Genomic DNA, 17,834 nt, shown 5'->3' on the forward strand with positions numbered 1-17,834 from the left:
GGTCTGTTGTTTACATAGCAACCAACTGAGGGCCAAAACCATATGCCTGGCTGATAGCAAGCCTAATAGACAACGATGACCTATTTCCACCATGGCTTAGAATCCCAGTCCACACAATTCTGATTTTTATAAAAAGAAAAAACCTCATTGGACCCTTAGGATGATTGTTTCAGAACCTGCCCCTCTGTTTTCCTGGTCAATGAAGATAATAATTAAAAGTTCCCCCAAATGCATAAGCCCTTAAACTGAAGCACTGGTAAATAACTCTCCATCTTATAAGGGAAAGAACCTTACAATATGCCACCCAGTTTGTCTCCACAGCATGACCGGGGATTCCAGCCCCATACAGCCTGAGATAAACTTGGGTCAGAAGAACACACAGGGCTTTTGGTTTTCAGGCTCTGCTCAATCTCGGTCTTCTCTTTCCCCCTCTCCAGAAGCCAGTAGAGAATCCCAGTGGAAATGCTCCCCCTTCACCTCTAATTCTGCCTGCCACCCGAGTTACCCTTCAACCTCTTGCCAAGGAGGGACTGACAATAACTGTCAGCTCTGAATGCGGGGTCCCCTGGACAGGTCGGACAATCCAGGGGAAACGGCAAAAGGGCAGGATTGCACCTTTCATTGGAGCTGACAGTATCGAAGATGTGGTTGAACTAAACCAACAAGCGACTGATTGCGTGAAGATGATCTCAGAATTCAGATTTTCAGGTGCATAGACTACACTTTCCCACTGGCCAAGAAATACACTCCTGAAGCCTAAGGAAACATTCTCTGACCTATGTTTGCGCAGGGAAACTTCTAACATGTGCGAGCGCTTTTCGGAAACGTAAGTGGACAAGCTGAATCTGTTTTTAAGAGAAGTCTCTGGAGACTGCCCTTATCTTATCAGGTCAGCCAGGACTTCTCAAAGAAAGGAATTATTTGAGGCTGGATGCAGTAACAACAACAACGAAAACACCACACACAACACACACACACACACACACACAAAACATCAAAAAAAAAAAAACCCCACAAAACCCCATGTGGTGAAGAGATGCTTACCCCTGGAGGGTAGGAAGAGAAGTAGTAGAATCACCCTGTCCTGGCAGGAAAGATCTGGTGAGCTGGGGAAGAGGCAGGAGGCCATCCATCCCCGTACACATCGGATATACTCTGGGAAAGGAGGTTTGTCACTTCTGGCAAAGACCCTTGATTTGGAAAGTTTGCATAAACCAAAATGCTGGCGTTAAGGCAGGATCTAAATAATGCACAGCATGTGTGTTGGTTCCTACCATAATTAGTTGTTGAAGGCCAACCAATTGGTCAGTGCTGTAAGCACTAGAACAAAACAAAACAAAACAAAACAAAAAAAGTCTTTGGCCCGAGAGCTCTTAGCCTCATTCATTTTTGCTATTTAGCGCAAAATGTAAAAATAAACCTCTCTCTGGCTTCTTAATTCTCCGTACCACTAACCCAGCCACTGTCCAAAAAAATAAAAATAAAACAGCCAACCCACAGAGAAGAATAACCAAGAAAGTGTAAGAGATTGGAACAGTCCTTGTGGGAGAGAGGGCTCATTCGATACGCTCTAGCATTTTAAAAAGGAAACGAGGGGGGAAACACAGAAAGCGATGAGGGAGAAACCCGTCCCCTTGCTCTGTCAGTTCTCAGTGGCTTGAGTGTATGATGGGCTCATTCTCTCTCTCACTCCTACCGGAGGCACAGCGCTCTCCAGAGTGTCCTCATCATTATGATTTCAACTTTGCGGCTCCCCTGCAGGAAGCGGCGGCTGCGGAAGCACACCAGGTAGCTAAATCGTTTATGCTGCTTGGGGAAAAGGGGACCCACACGGGGAAGTGATTTTGGCGGGGAAAAAAAATAATAATTGTAAAAAGAAACAAATAAATAAGAACTCTGGATGCAGTTCCCCCCCCCCACCCACCCCCCGCCCCCCGCCCTTTAACAAGAGCAAGGGGACCTCAGTACCATGGTTTAGGGAGAGAAAAAACTGACCGACCTAAAACCCAAAAGATGTGCGGTCAGCACCCCACCACTGGCAGAGGAGCTCAACTGTTAAGGGCAGTCCCACCCACTTGAACCAGACTCGCTCATTAACCACGTACTCAGAGCCCGTTTTTCCTACCCTCTGTGAGCCTCAGTTTCTCTGCCTAGAAAATAGGGACTATTGTCCCTATACCTTCCTATAAAACTATAGGATAGTTAACACAATGTTACATGTAGACTGCTTAGCCTGATGCCTAGCACACATGTGCTACATTACCAGAAGCGGCTTACCATCACGTTTACCGGATGGTTATTGCGAGGGAAGACAGTAAACTAAACAGAAGGGGGTTGACACTGAGCCAGGCGCATAGCAAGCATTCAATAACTGTCAGTCCTTATTCTTGCTATGACCTTGGACATCACTGACAATTGTAGAGAACTATCACCTGGGCAGGACAGGATGAACATAGTCCCAAACAACCATCATTTGAATCTGTCATTCTAAACTCTGATCACCTCTATGGGGCGCCTGGGTGGCTCAGTCGGTTACGCGTCCGACTTCGGCTCGGGTCATGATCTCGCGGTTCGTGAGTTCGAGCCCCACGTCGGGCTCTGTGCTGACAGCCAGAGCCTGGAGCCTGCTTCAGATTCTGTGTCTCCCTCTCTCTCTGGCCCTTCCCCTCTCGAGCTCTGTCTCTCGCTCTTTCTCTCAAAACTAAATAAACATTTTAAAAAAATGTAAACTCTGATCACCTCGATTAGCATTTGTGGGCCAGGAAAACCTGCTCACAAAAAATTCAGATTCTGAAAGACAAACTCAGAAAAAATGAAGAACAGACTGAGTAGCCATACCTACACTCATGTACCATACTTGCACACATATATTTACCCAAACTCATTTCTAGAAAGAACTCCAAAATTTATGTATTCCTTTGTAGTTCTTAGGAAAGCCCAAAATCAAATAAGAAACTATGAAGGGGAGTGAAATAAATAAATAGTTACTTTCTTTTTTTTTTTAATGTTTACTTATCTTTGAGAGAAAGAGACAAAGCATCAGTGGGAGAGGGGCAGAGAGAGAGGGAGACACAGAATCAAAAGCAGGCTCCAGGCTCCGAGCTGTCAGCACAGGGCCTGACGCGGGGCTCAAACTCACGAACTGTGACATGAGATCATGACCTGAGCTGAGAGGAGATCATGACCGGACGCTTAAACGACTGAACCACCCAGGCACCCCAATAGTTACTTTCTTTATTCAGGGCGAGCAGGAGCTAAAGAAATAGTGATATCTGTAGATTTATACAGCAGGGTTTTCACCTTGCATCAGTGGAGAGAGATCAATTTAGAGTCTTTAAAAAAATTTTTTTTTGTTTATTTATTTTTGAGACAGAGAGAGACAGAGCATGAATGGGGGGGAGGGTCAGAGAGAGAGGGAGACACAGAATCCGAAGCAGGCTCCAGGTTCGGAGCCGTCAGCACAGAGCCCGACGCGGGGCTCGAACTCACGGACCGCGAGATCGCGACCTGAGCCGAAGTCGGACGCTTAACCGACTGAGCCACCCGGGCGCCCCTAGAGAGTCTTGATGGACTGTTTTTTATAAATGAGAATGGAAGGAAAACTAATAAAGTTCATCACATACAGCAAACATAGTAAAAGTTAAGACCGTTTTGTGAAATTGTTTTGGTTGCCATGTGAATTCTCACGCAGGTCACGGTTAAAAACACGGCCTAATGCCAGTAATGAGGGCGTGGCTCCCAGTAAGGATGCCCCAGCCCACACAGCACCCTCCTGCCACACCGGGCAAAGGGGAGCGCAGACAAAAGCGCCTCGTCCAGTCATTTACCTGCTGCTTTCGGGAAGGATGACAAAATGGCTCCAGTACTGTTCTCACAGAGTTGTCACAAGGCATCCAATTAATGAGTGCATGTGGAGAACGTGGAGCGGCGCCCACACATAGTGGGTGCTGTGAATGTGTTGGCCGATATTAGACACGTGAAAGCTGAGCGTATGCCCACCTCGACTGAAGCACTTACCCATTTGTTCGAATCTGAGCACCTTGGGCCAGACAGCACACACAGAGGATATGAGATTGGCCTCAGGAAGAAGGAGAGTCCTGTTCTGAACAGGTCTCCTGCCACCCTGAACTGCAGAATGATGGGCAGAATCCTCACCTGCGCAGAGAGGTCAAAGGTGGCTTGGGTCTGGATCCCTCTCACGTCGCTCCCGTGGCCCCTCTCGGTCACTGCGAACATCCCAGTGGATTTCTGTCCCTGGAGTTTACCAGACAGTATAAGGGCATTAGCTAGTCAGGTGGTTGCTCTAACGGAGACTTCTCTGATAATCAAGACTATGAGTGAGAGGGGAAGAGGTGAATTGGAGAGAATTGTAAGAATTCAGCCCGGCGGCAGCTAATGTGATAACAATACGACAATTTTTATTAGAAGCTAGTCTTGAAATTCTCATTCTGAACAAGATTCTTGCCGCCACCCATTCTCTGATTTCTTTTCTTGTTCTGCAAACATGCACACGCACACATCTAGCTACTGTGAACTTTTAAGGCTCTCCACGGAAGACATCTATTGAGGTACGTGCCATACCTGGAGTGGCTGAAGCCACTTAGTCACATGTCCCGGGCTTCCAAGATTCCTGACTGCGCCACCAAATAGCCAGTAAATTATTCCACGCTGAAAACAAGCACGACATCGGCCATCGTTAGCAACAGTCAACAACTTAATGACAACGAAACCCCTGGTCAAGGGCCACTCAGGGAGCGTCTGTTCAGCTCATCAAGCTTTACGTAAGCCCCACCAGCAGCAAGGCATCCGTGCCCTTCCTTTCATTGCCTGGGAAGCTCCAGTCCCTGTCAGCAGACATAGCCCATGGTTCTGTCACTTGGAGAGGAGGACCCAGCACCACAAAGTGTCAGTTCTCCATCCTCAGGGCTGCCCAGTTCAGCCCATCGAATGACTCTTTTTTTCTGCTTTCACTTTCCTTTCTTTCATTTCATCATGGTGAGTATACTTTCTAATCCCCATTCCCTATTTCCCTTAACTCCCCACCCTTCTCCCCTCTGGTAACTATCAGTTTGTTCTCTATAGTTAGGAGTCTGTTTCTTGGTTTGTCCTCTCTTCTCTCTCTCTTTCTTTCCCTTTGCTCATTTATTTCTTAAATTCCACATAGAAGTGATGTCATATGGTATTTGTCTTTCTCTGACTTGTTTTGCTTAGCGTTACACTCTCTAGCTCTATCCCTGGGGTTGCAAATGCAAGATTTCATCCTTTTTTATTGCTGAATAATATTCCATTGTGTATATACACCACATCTTCTTTATCCCTTCATCTTTGGTGGGCGCTTGAGCTGCTTCCGTAGTTTGGCTATCGTGAATAATGCTGCAATAAATATAAGCGAGTACGTATCCCTTTAAATTACTGTTTTGGTATTCTTTGGGTAAATGCCTGGTAGTACAATTCCTGGAGAGTAGGGCAGTTTTATTTTTAATTATTTTTTTAAGTTTATTTATTTTTGAGAGAGAGAGAGAGAGATAGAGCATGTGCCAGAAAGGGGCAGAGAGAGACACACACACAGAATCCGAAGCAGGCTCCAGGCTCTGAGCTGTCAGCGCAGAGCCTGACGCAGGGCTCGAACTCATGGACCGTGAGATGGTGACCTGAGCCGAAGTCGGACGCCCAACCGACTGAGCCACCCAGGCGCCCCCAGGGTAGTTCTATTTTTAACCTTTTGAGGAACTTCCAGCCTGTTTTCCACAGTGGCTGCACCACTTTGCATTCACACCAACAGTGCAAGAAGGTTCCATTTTCTCCACATCCTCACTAACACTTGTTTCTTGTGGTTTTGATTTTACCCATTCTGACAGGTGTGAGGTGATATCTCATTACACTTTTGATTTCCATTTCCCTGATGATGAGTGATGTTGAGCCCCTTTTCATGTGTCTGTTGGCCATCTGGGTGTCTTCTTTAGAAATGTCTGTTCGTGTCTTCTGCCCGTTTTTTAATTGGATTATTTGTTTTTGGGGTATTGAGTTGTATCAGTTCTTTCTATATTTTGGACACTAATCCTTTATTGAAGATGTCATTTGCAAATATCTTTTCCCATTCAGTAGGTTGACTTTAGTTTTGTTGAATTGTTCCTTTGTTAACTGTGCAGAAACATTCTGTTTTGATGTTTTCCCAATAGTTCATCTTTGCTTTTATTTCCTTTTCCTCAGGAGACATCGCTAGAAAACCGTTGTCACGGCAAATGTCAGAGAGATTACTGCCTGTGCTCTCTTCTAGGATTTTTATGGTTTCGGTTCTCACGTTTAGGTCTCTAATCCATTTCGAGTTTATTTTTGTGTATGGTGAAATCAGGTGGTCCAGTTTGATTCTTTTCCATGTTGCTGTCCAGTTTCCCGACCACCATTTGTTGCAGAGACTTTTTCCCATTGTATATTCACTCCTCCTTTGTAAAAGATTAACTGATCGTATAATTGTGGGCTTATTTTTGGGTTTTCTGTTCAAGTCCATTGACCTACATCTCTATCTTTGTGCCAGTACCATACTGTTTTAATTACTACCGCTTTGTGATATAACTTGAAACCTGGAATGATGACACCACCAGTTGTGTCTGTCTTTCAAATGACCCTTCTGAATGTTCAGTCTGCCTTGTCTGCTCAAGGGCTAGCTTAGTGCCTGGTATGTAGAAGATGTGCAACAAAGTATTTGTGCACTGACCCCAGGCACTGGCCCAGCCTGCAGAGGTGAGCTCGGCCATGAGCAACAGGAAAGCTGATGGAAGATGCAATGCTGCAAAACGAGCCGGAACTCAGCCTGGGATGAGATGAGAGAGCTTGGGCTCAAAGCCCAGCTCTGCTACCCACTGGCTGTGGGACCTTGGACGAATAGCAATCCTTATTCCCACTTCCGACGAAAGCAGTGAGCGATGAGCGCCCCCACTCTTACTGAGCCCTCAGCCTTCCGAGCACTGAGCTTCACACACACAAGCTCGCTGATTCCCACAACCACCCTGGGAAAAACACATTATCACCCCCACGTGACAGATAAGGACACTGAGCTTCCAGAGAGGGGACTGGCCAGCCCAAGGCTGCACCCTGAGATGGTGAGCAGGGCTGGGGTCCCCACCCAAGCTGCCTCATGCCTAATAGCACTTCCTAAGGTTGCTGCGAGAATTCAGTGACGGTCAACTGCCAAGTACTTTGGTCATTTATAAACCCTGGGAAAGTGTTGCTGGCAAGAAGGAAGTGAAGGAGGGGAAAGATGAGGAGGAAGATGAGAAGGAAGGGTGACTGGAGTGAGGCCATTTGAAGGGAGCAGGGGACTGATGACAAAGACAGAAGAGCTCAGACAATGGCTGTGTTTGCAGGTTAGCACGCCTTCTCCTGCCCCAACCACACAGCCCTGGCTTTCCTCTGGGGAGCCCTCCTCCCCCACAATCAGTCCAAGTGGTTTGTGGCTGATGTTGACCTCCACCCCCAGCTCTAGGATAAGCCTGGGACCCAGGACTGGCCAATCTGCATAATATCATGGCCCTACGGGATGGCTTCAGCATAGACCCATGATCTGGATGGATCCAACCAGAGTGGGCTCTGGGACACATGGGTGGACTAGTACAGAAAAGCAGCTCTCTCTTTTTCAATGCAATGGACCTGGAAGAACGGAGGCCCAGTGCCGCTGGCCGCTCTTGCCTTCGCAAGAACTGGTATATGAAACCAACACATGGGGTCAAGGTGGGGAGAAGGAGAAAAGCAGAGACATGAGAGAGACCAGGTGCCACACGTCCACCCCTGAACCCTGATGCACTCTGGACTCTTCAAATACAGCAGCCCCTAGGTACCTTTTCTTCCTGGGGTCGCTATAATTGAATGAGCCTTAGCAGACAAAGTAACCCCAGGGAAGACCTTGCAGGAAGGGAAATGGTGGGAACAGAATCTTGAGATGCTCCTGTCCGGGAACTGGCACCAGCCTCTGGCGAGAACTCGTCCCTGTCCTCCACGTGCATGGTCAGCCTGGCACTCGCTGTCTTAAAGGGCACTTCAGCTTTAACAGCCTGACCAGCTGAAACGCTCTGACATCATGACAGACAAATGTCATTAATAGCATCTGACATATGGAGTGCTTTCATTTGGAGAAGCATAAAGTGTCCTCAGAAACGCTCAACACTCTGATGACTCAGCACCCCCTCCACAGAACCATTGTGATACACTGCTAATTCCAGCCTGGAAAGATGCAATCAACCCAAATAGTAATGTTTCCCCCATAAGCCATCTTGGAAATCAAGTTAAAGAAAAGTGTTTTTCTAAAACTAAAACAGATTGAATTCTCTACCCCTCAATCTCTCTGGCGGGTGGCTAATGCATTCTTTACAAAGATAGCCCTTTTCTAGATTTTAAATCCTTTCCTCCTCTTTAGAAAAGGGAGGTGGGGCGAATATTTCATCCACATGTTGAAAACCTCCATTCATTAAATGCCATTAGTAGGAGCACTGGGCTGGTGAGTGAAACCTGTAGGTTTGCAGAAACCGCAGCAGTTAACAGAGGCGGTGTCTGCATGACCCCAATCCACACAGTCACTTAAAATGGGGGGATTTTCCCTCATGAGCTGGACAGTGTGTTCCCAAAGCCACATTCTCTGAAACGCAGATAATCTGACCAAATGGGGCGGACGCAGGGGGAGCCCTTGAGCATTCTATGCAGATGACTCCCTGGCCTAACATAAGCTTTCAGCAGGTGCCTCTCGTGAGTGGCAAGGATCCCAGCCCAGCCGGCAAGGAGGTGCCCACGCTGCGGCCACTGAGGTGAGTCCAAGAGCAGTGGTCAGACGGCGGTGGTGAAGGGGGTGAGAAGCAGAGGCAATCAAGGTAGGTTCTGGAGACAGAGCTGATGGCTTGGATTTGGGAGAAGAAGGCAAGAGAGGGCTCCAGGTGACCCCTGGGTTTTTGTCCCGAGTCTCCAGACGGGTGGAGGCCCATTGCAGGGGTGGGGGATGCTTGCAGGAGCAGCCAGAGAGAAGGGAATGGATTCGCTGAGACAAGGACACAGAGATTGAATGAAGAAGGGCACTAAGCCATCCTGAGGGCACAGGGCAAAGTGTCCTTCTCAGAGAGCAGTGTCCACTGCTATCATCGTGCCCTGTGGGCACCCTGGCCTCCAGTCCACCTCGGTGGACAGGACCCAAAGAATTCCATTTGTTCTGAGAAGACCGAAGACAGCAGTGGTAAGGAAATGAGAAAAAGGGGAGGACACCTAACAAAAACTCTAAATCTGCGCGCACCTTGTGTTGTCTGGGGAAGCTCCCTCTTCTCCTTTCTCACTTATCTGGAGGAGGAAAAAAGGACAGCTACATCAGGGGCATGAGGTCACGACCACAACTTGTCCAGTGACGGCTGGCAGCAGCCTCTGGAGGCCACAACCAGAGCTTCCTGGGGGCTGGGAACTGCGGTCAGGACAGGCCGACAGGGTTCCAGAAGGGGGCTTCTTAACTTCCCAACGATGACTAGCAAGAAGTAGAATCCCACCACGGCAGGGAAAGCTGGCGGGCTGGAGCTGGAACGCAGATCGATTTCACCTCAATCCACCAACGGAGCCACTACCTAGAAGACTGCCGGGAAGGGCTCTGGACCACATCTTTTTTTTTGGGGGGGGAGGGGGGGTGGGTACAGTCACCACCACTTATCGAGCTCCTGCTACATGCCAGCCGTGGCATGGAGCTCCTCATAGGCATCATCAATTTGAATCTGAACCCAGCCTATGAATGGGCATTAGCGGGACCATCTTCACAGGAGAGAAAACCAAGGTCACCCATCATGAACTTCGATGTAGAAGGAGCATGCGTGAACTGTGACCGGGAGGTCCCAGAGACAGAAGGTAAACCCCACGTCATTCTGACTGTCTCCGTGCCACGACGGACCAAGCAGGCTTGTCATGCAGGCCAGGAAGCCTGCCAGTGCCACGGCTGTGATTGGGCCAGGCCCTTCCTACACAGTACTCCAACAGCGGTTCTCCTAAAGAACCTTCGAGTGCATTTAGAGTCTTTTCGTTCCAAGAGCAAATGAGGCACTGCAGGTGTTTTCTCAGACAACGGTGACCCCAGAAAGGATAATGCTATGCGGAATGCATTAGGTTCTCCCCAGAATTCATGTGCCGAAGCCTTAATCCTCAATGTGATGGTAGAAGGATATGGGGTCAAGTTTAAATGAGGTCATGACAGTGGGGCCTTCATGATGGGATTAATGCCCTTATAAGAGATACCAGAGAGTGTTCTCTCTCTCTCTCTCATTCTTTCTCGTTCTCTCTCTCTCTTTCTCTCTCTCTCTCTCTCTCTCTCCCTCCCTCCCTCCCTCTCTCGATCTCTCTGCCCAGTTCCAATGTGAAGACAGCAAGAAGGCAGCCATCTATAGGGAGAGAGTCCTCACCAGGAATTGAATCAGCTGGACCTTGATCTTGCCAGCCTCCAGAACTGTGAGAAAATAAATTTCCGTGGTTTAAGCCACACGATCTATATATTTTATGAAGGCAGCCCAAGCAAACTAAGACAGATAGTGGGCTGGTTCAAATAAGGAAGAAGGGGAACAGTCGTGGGGAAGAAGAAAAGGCAGCATGTCACATTTCTTTGGGCCCTAGAATCCTTCCAGATTGCATCAGTGCGTCTGGTACAAGACCTTGGGCTGGCTCCCAAGCTAAAGCAGGGATTCAAAGCCCTGAGTAAAGGAAGTCTTTCCCTGGCGCCTCTCACTTTCCCACCTCCCTCGCTGTGAGTTGCTCTCAGAACCAGCCTTGACCCTGCCAACACTTGGCTGTGCTAGTCCAACTATGTTTGTCCAAAGTGCTCAGGGACACCCACAGCCTTTAGATAGCACAGACATGGAGGGAGAGAGAAAAGGGGCCCAGGCCTGGGGGCACAGATGACTTAGATGAACTGACACTGACACGTCCTTGACATCAAGTTGACAGCCAGCTCATGGGAAGGTGTAAAAGGAAAGCAGGCAGAGGCCAGCAGCTGCCCTTGGGCTGGCCGCGAGATCTGGGGATGCCCTGACCAGCCCAGGGCTCACAGGAATTGTATTCCCAGCACATCACCTCTCCCTCCACTGCCCACAGGAAAGACAGCCTTGGCCCTTCTGTGCTAGGCTCAGGGGCACAGTCTACATGTTCCTCTAGCTGTCTGGGAGATCCAAGCACAAGAAAAACAAGTCCATTGCAATGACTGATGTGTGGGAAGGCAAACAGGGTTAACGGTAACTTTTGTTAAATTTTTAATGTTTCGTTTTTATTGTGGTACAATGCATTTAAGATAAAGTTTGCATTTTAGCCATTTTTAAGCATACAGTTCAGCGGTATTAATTAGATTCACACTGTTGTGCAACCATTGCCACTATCTACCTCCATAACTTTTCATCACCCCAAACAAAAACTCTGTGCCAATGAACTCCCCATTTTCCTGTTCCTCCGGCCTCTGGTAGCCCATGATCTACTTTCTGTCTCTGTGAATTTGCCTACTCAAGAATCTTCATGTGAGGGGCGCCTGGGTGGCTCAGTCGGTTAAGCATCCGACTTCGGCTCAGGTCACGATCTCGCGGTCCGTGAGTTCAAGCCCCGCGTCGGGCTCTGTGCTGACTGCTCAGAGCCTGGAGCCTGTTTCAGATTCTGTGTCTCCCTCTCTCTCTGACCCTCCCCCATTCATGCTCTGTCTCTCTCTGTCTCAAAAATAAATAAACATTAAGAAAAAATTAAAAAAAAAAAAAGAATCCTCATGTGAGTGGAACCATCCAATATTTGTCCAGTTGTGTCTGGCTCCACGTAGCATCATGTTTTCAAAGTTCATCCAGGTTGTAACATGGACCAGAAGTTCATCCCTTTTTATGGCTGAATAATATGCCGTCGTGTGCATGGGCCACATTTTGTCTATCCATCCACGTGATGACAGACACTTGGTCTGTTTCCACCCTTTTAGCTGCTGTGAATAATGTTGTGATGAACTCCGGCATACAGGTATCTGTTGGAGTCCCTGCTTTCGATTCTGGGTGTATACCTAGGAATGGATTTCCTGAGTCATGTGATAATTCTATACGTAACCCTTCCGGTAACCGTTTTGATTCTATGTATTCTGTATTCGTTTCATTCTCATGTCCTGATAATATATAACAAGAACGTAGGGGATGAGCTTCTTCAAGAAGTTTGCCCTCTAGTGGTGCTAAGAGACCTACAGCAATTAGACACACACATAAATGGGTACGTTCAAAGCGGGCACATGCTTGTGATAGAAAACTGTAAGGTACAAAGGTATGAAGACAGATGACCACAAGTAGAGGGAATTTAAACTGCAGGCTTGAAGGGAGCTTCCCTGCGCGGAGGACACGTGGGCTGGGGCTTGAAGAAGGAGCAGGTGTCAGGCAGGTGAAGGAGGGGAAAAAAATCTATTCTATGTGGTAGCAAGAGTGGTCCAAAGGTGGGTGACAGGAACAAAAGAATGTCAGGTCTCCTAGGGAGGAGGACAAAGTGATACAGCAGGTGTCTGGAGAAGTGAGTAGGGTCAAACCACATAAGGACCCGTGGGCCATATTAAAAACAGGAGGGCTTCTCTAAAGCCTAAGGGGAAGGAGTTTTAAGCAGAGGAGTGGCATGATACGAGAAGCATTTCTAAAGACCTATTTCTTTAAATCTATTCAAATTTTCATCTAGGATACTCAGGAACCAAACTTTTGTGTGTGTTCATTCTATTCATTTGCGAGAGAAAAGAGAGTACGAGCAGGGAGGGGCAGAAAAAGAGGGAGGCAGAACCCCAGGCAGGCTCCGCACTGTCAGCACAGAGCCTGATGCGGGGCTCAAACCCACAGACCATGAGATCATGACCTGAGCCGAAATCAAGAGCCGGACGCTTAACCAATTGAGCCACCCAGGCACCCCAGGAGTAAAACTGTCTTAAAAGCCTTTTGTTTTGGAAAATTTTAACCAAAATACAAGAGTATAATGAACTCAACAATGACCAGCTTGTGGTCCATTTTGCTGCGTCTTTTCCCCGATCCACTTTTCCATGCTACACCCCAGGTAATCCTGAAGTTTACATCCTGTCATTCCATCCCTAAATATATCCCATACACCTGTAAAAGGGACTCCTTCTGAAAATGTAACCCTAAAACCATTACCCCACCTAAAAATACAATAATAATAATTCTTTAATATCACCAAATATCCAAAGTTCAAATTTCCCCCACTGACACATAGTTTTGTTTTTCGAGTTTGTTTTTTTTTTTTTTTAGTTTGTTTGAACCAGAATCCAGAAAACGTCCACACGTTGCAAGTGGTTGAAATGTTTCTTAAACCGCAGGCTGCCTCTCCCTTAGTTATTCAAACATCCCCTGTGCAATTCTATGCACTAGGATCCGTGCAAGACCCTAAAGTTGCCAAGGAGAGGGCTCCCCACCTAGAATGCTGGAATCGATGGTGATTTCTGCATGGTCACCCCTCACCACAGGCTTGCTGAAAAGAAGGCCGGTAGGGAGAAATACGGTAAAAACACAAAGTGAGGATCTTGAGTCTAGACCAGGGTCCCCTGGTATTTCTGAGAGGGAAATTCATCCGTTGTATCTCAGCTGGATTTCTTCCTTCTGGAAGAAACAGCCAACCCATCCAGGAGGGAAGAGACCCTGCCTGGCTGAAATCACAGGGAAGCCATTCTCCCCCAAAGGGCCTAATGGTGGGTGCCTTCACCACAGATGGCACTCACAAATTTCTTTGTTTTTAATTCCTACCCATTTTTAGGGGCATCGGGCTAGCTCAGTCAAAGAACATGCGACTCTTGATCTTGGAGTTGTGAGTTCAAGTCCCATGTTGGGTGTAGCGATTACTTTAAAACATACAAATCTAAAAAACGAAAAATACAAATAACACAGTTCCTACCCATTTTTTAAATGTCTACACTGCAAAACAAAAATAACTGCCATTTTGGACTCACCAACGATTGACTTGGCTTCCTCTCTGTTCATTCTCTCTTCGTGTTCTAGTTATTTCTCCCCTTTGGGGACATCAGGACTGAATTTTTGGATGCAGGGACCTATTTTGAGGAGCAGTGGTGTCCAGGGAGGGAAAGAAGAGCATATACATATGCCACACAGATGACCCTCCGCTGGGGACTTCGGGGTACCATGAGGAGCCACAACCCTCACACTTCATGCATTATTCTGTTCACCTTGGTGACCTGGGGACGTGCAAAGCAAGCCCACAGTGCAATGCCATTTTATTGCCCATTTGACCAGCAAAAATGGAGAAGTCTAAGAATTCCAAGTGTTGTAGTATATTCACACAAAGGAATAGGAAAAATGGATGAACTTCCATCTGTATATCATTCTCAAAATGGCCAAACTATAGAGACAGAGAACAGATTAGTAGTAGCCAAAGGACAGGGAGGGGGTGGAGACTGGGTGCAACCACAAACGGGTAGCACTATATGTTTCTTTGTGGTCATGAAACAGTTCTAGATCTTGATTGGGGTGGAGGTGGTTGCATGAATCCACATATGGGACCAAACTGCATAGAACTATACACACACACACACACACACACACACACACACACACACACGGGGTACATAAAAGCTAGTGAAATCTGAATAAGGTCTGTAGTCTAATACTGTACTGGTAGAGTACTGTAGCAGGGTTGATTTCCTGGTTTTACATTTTCCTAAAAGCTAAAGAAGATGTCACCACCGAGGGAAACTGGGTGAAGAGTTCATTTAACTCTCTTCTATTTTTGTAACTTCCTGTGAGCATTATTATTTCAAAATACAAAGATTAAAAAAAAAAACAAATATGAATGCAGTGGCATGCTATAATACGGATCGATCTTAGTGATAATGTTTAAGTGAAGAATCACGAATGATTATGAAAATTTAGCTTTATAACGGGTGAAAATGATTGACACGGTGCAATAAAACTAAACAAACAAACAAACACGAAAGAAAAAACAAAAACAAGGTTGAATATAATGGGTAGAGAGGAATCAGGGCGATGGGTCGTAAGGCGTACCATGTTGCGTCTATTCCAGTGAATAGGCTGATACCTTTAGGGTTCCACTTTGTACCCCCTGCTGTTCAAAACTAGGTTATCAGCTCACCAAGGGTGGGGTGCCCAGAGCCTCTCACCTTTACTCCTGTGGCCATGTCCGCCATGGAGAGGACTTCTCCTGTGGCCAGGCTCCGACTGACACAATTCTTTGTGTTCTCTGCCTGAAAACATGACAGACCCAACGTCAAGGTTTCCTTATGGTTTGAAATTAAGTAAATTAACATGTTAATTGAGTTTAGTATTTTTTATAATAAACGTTATGTTACTTTCATAATAAAAATTCAACACAATGAAAGCAAATTTTTAATTAAGAATACTTCCCATGACCCTACTGAAATAAATGTGTTCATGCAATGTCTTAATGTGGCCGTCTGGTCTCTGACACATCAGAGGAGAGTAGACTGCACCCGCTTGGAGGCCAGGCTTCTGGCAGACTGCCCTCGGGCCTCTTGCTGCCTTAACCAAGTTTGTCCCTCACGGCTCCCAGGAGCCTGACACCCCCCATGCTTCTGCCTAGCAATGCGGGGCGCCATGGCCTCTTGGAGCCAAGGGACGTTCCCACCAACAGGGGACACCTGGCTCGGATCCCCGCGACAACCTTGATCTGAAGACAGAGGATCTGGAAGGTTTGGGAACACTGTGGACACAGAGAAAGCAATATTCTTCACTTTCCTTTCTAGATCTTCTCAGGGCTTTGATAAATAAAACGCAATGAGGTCCCGGTCCCCCTTCACTGCCCTCCTCTCTCTCGCTGTACACAACAGCCACAAATCCCAAAGTTCCATGAACACACTTCACCAGCGAGATAGGAGACAGGGCAGAACCCCTGTCACTGTTTTATTTTTAAAATTCACGGGGCACCTGGGTGGCTCAGTGGGTTAAGCGCCGGACTCTTGGTTTCTGCTCAGATCATGAACTCGAGGTTTGTAATGAGTTCGAGCCCCGCATGGGGCTCTGTGCTGACAGCCCAGGGCTCGCTTGGGATTCTGTCTCCCTCTCTCTCTCTCTCTGCCCCTCCCTTGCTTGCTCTCTCTCTCTCTCAAAATAAGTAAAAATAAACTCTAAAAAAATTCAGAAGCAGGCAGCATTTCCTTAGACGGTGGTGGGCCCCTGGGTGTGCAAATCGCAATTATCCATTGTTGGAATTCATGCTAGCCTTCCTTAATTCTCCAGTCTCTCCTGAGACCCAACCAACAGCGCTGGAGCTTGTTGCTTATTGTGTACATGTGTGTATGCACGTGTGGTGTGTGCGCCTGTGTGGACATGTGCCTGAAAACTGCCCCACCAGCAACAGGATGGTAACCAACCTTCCCAGGGTGACTCTCAGTTTCCACAACGGCTTACGCTTTTTCCCCAGAATATACTAGGTTTTCCCCTCTTGTAGCTTTCTGCAATGTTTCTCTCGAGCATTATTAATTTTATCAAACAGCAAAACTGTCAAGATTTATGACTCTCACACTGGCTCCAACCCAATGCATCTTGTATTGATTAGGTCTTAAAATATCTCCAGGCTCGAGCATGAACCATTGCACGGCTCCAGCTTCAGCTCACACTGGAGAGTTAGTTACCAGCAAATAAGAAATTAAAAAAAAAAAAATTGTGGCAGGGATTTGCGGACTTTCTCTAAGGGCCCATGTGTCCTCCGTCCTGTGGATCTTCACAACTCTCCGTTAAGAGGCTAAGAAGGACAGGAAGTACAGAGCTCATGTCACAGAGAGAAAAGTCCGGGCTCAGGAGATCAAAAGACTCGTCCAACCAGGGTCACCTACTAAGTGAGAAAGCAAGGGCCAGAGACAAGATCTTCAGATTCCCCATGTGAACATCTGGTGCCCACCCCTCACTATTAAGCTTACAGAAGCCCCAGGACCCGGGTGGCCCAGACTTTACTGCCAGCGCACCCCTATTCTATAGCACGAGCATTATCCCCAGAGAGCACCTCACATGCCCAGGTGATCTTTCTGAGAGTCACCCCACCCTACATCGTTACAACAAACCCTTCCTCACATTAACCCGCCTGCTCTATTTTAGCCAAACCTAAACCATCAGGAGTAAGTAAATCCCTCAGAATCTCCGACTCTTCACAGTTTTCTTCATAGTTCATTCCCTCCATTTATACTGTCGATGCAAGAGCATGCCTTTGTCATTAGCGCTGTCCAAGTGGTCATCTGTACTCACGAGTTCGAAATCAATTCAATCACGTTTGCTAAAGAATCAACCCCAAACTCAGCCATCTTAGTGCATTCTGAATTCTTTATGATGATTGTTTTCCTTCCCCGGTCTCTGCACGAGTCAGCAATCTTTGTTATTAGATCTGATGGGCAATGCCAATAGCAGTTTGCCATTAATCCTGTGATGGTGATTTAAGCATTCATTTGGATTGGTCTATTTTAAGACGTCAGGAAAAGCTCCAGAACTAAGACTAGGTTTAATTTGATGGACTGCCTCACTGGCATATATTTTAAACATCTTTTCCACACATAAACTCTTTCTTTTCTTCCATTCTTTCATTTCTGATTCATTTATTATTCTCAATTAAAGAATGTCTAATATAGACAAGGCCCCCCTCTCATCCGACTGACAACATAATGTTGTCTGTACTGATAATAATCAATAAATAATCAACATGTGGGGCACCCAGGTGGCTCTGTCGGTTAAGCATCCAACTCTTGATCTTGACTCAGGTCATGATCTCACGGTTTGTGGGTTCAAGCCCCATGTTGGGCTCTGCGCTGACAGTGTGGAGCCTATTTACGTTTCTGCGTAATAGATGGTCTC

The 17,834-nt window shown here is 46.9% G+C and overlaps 1 protein-coding gene across 1 annotated transcript in view; it reads right to left on the reverse strand.

Annotated features, from left to right (window-relative positions):
- The window catches only part of ACOXL (acyl-CoA oxidase like), a 312,998-nt gene extending 295,829 nt beyond the window's left edge, over positions 1-17,169 (reverse strand). Inside the window, exons 1-5 of the mRNA XM_047854457.1 lie at positions 17,074-17,169; positions 16,424-16,447; positions 15,137-15,220; positions 4,582-4,668; positions 4,156-4,254 (exon numbers count right to left, since the gene is read on the reverse strand). Coding sequence (XP_047710413.1) covers positions 4,156-4,254; positions 4,582-4,668; positions 15,137-15,220; positions 16,424-16,447; positions 17,074-17,169 — 390 coding nt within the window. The remainder of the gene's footprint in view (positions 1-4,155; positions 4,255-4,581; positions 4,669-15,136; positions 15,221-16,423; positions 16,448-17,073) is intronic.
- Positions 17,170-17,834: the final 665 nt, after the last annotated feature.

The sequence above is a fragment of the Prionailurus viverrinus genome, chromosome A3, assembly GCF_022837055.1.
Source record: "Prionailurus viverrinus isolate Anna chromosome A3, UM_Priviv_1.0, whole genome shotgun sequence".
Classification (NCBI taxonomy): Eukaryota; Metazoa; Chordata; class Mammalia; order Carnivora; family Felidae; genus Prionailurus; species Prionailurus viverrinus.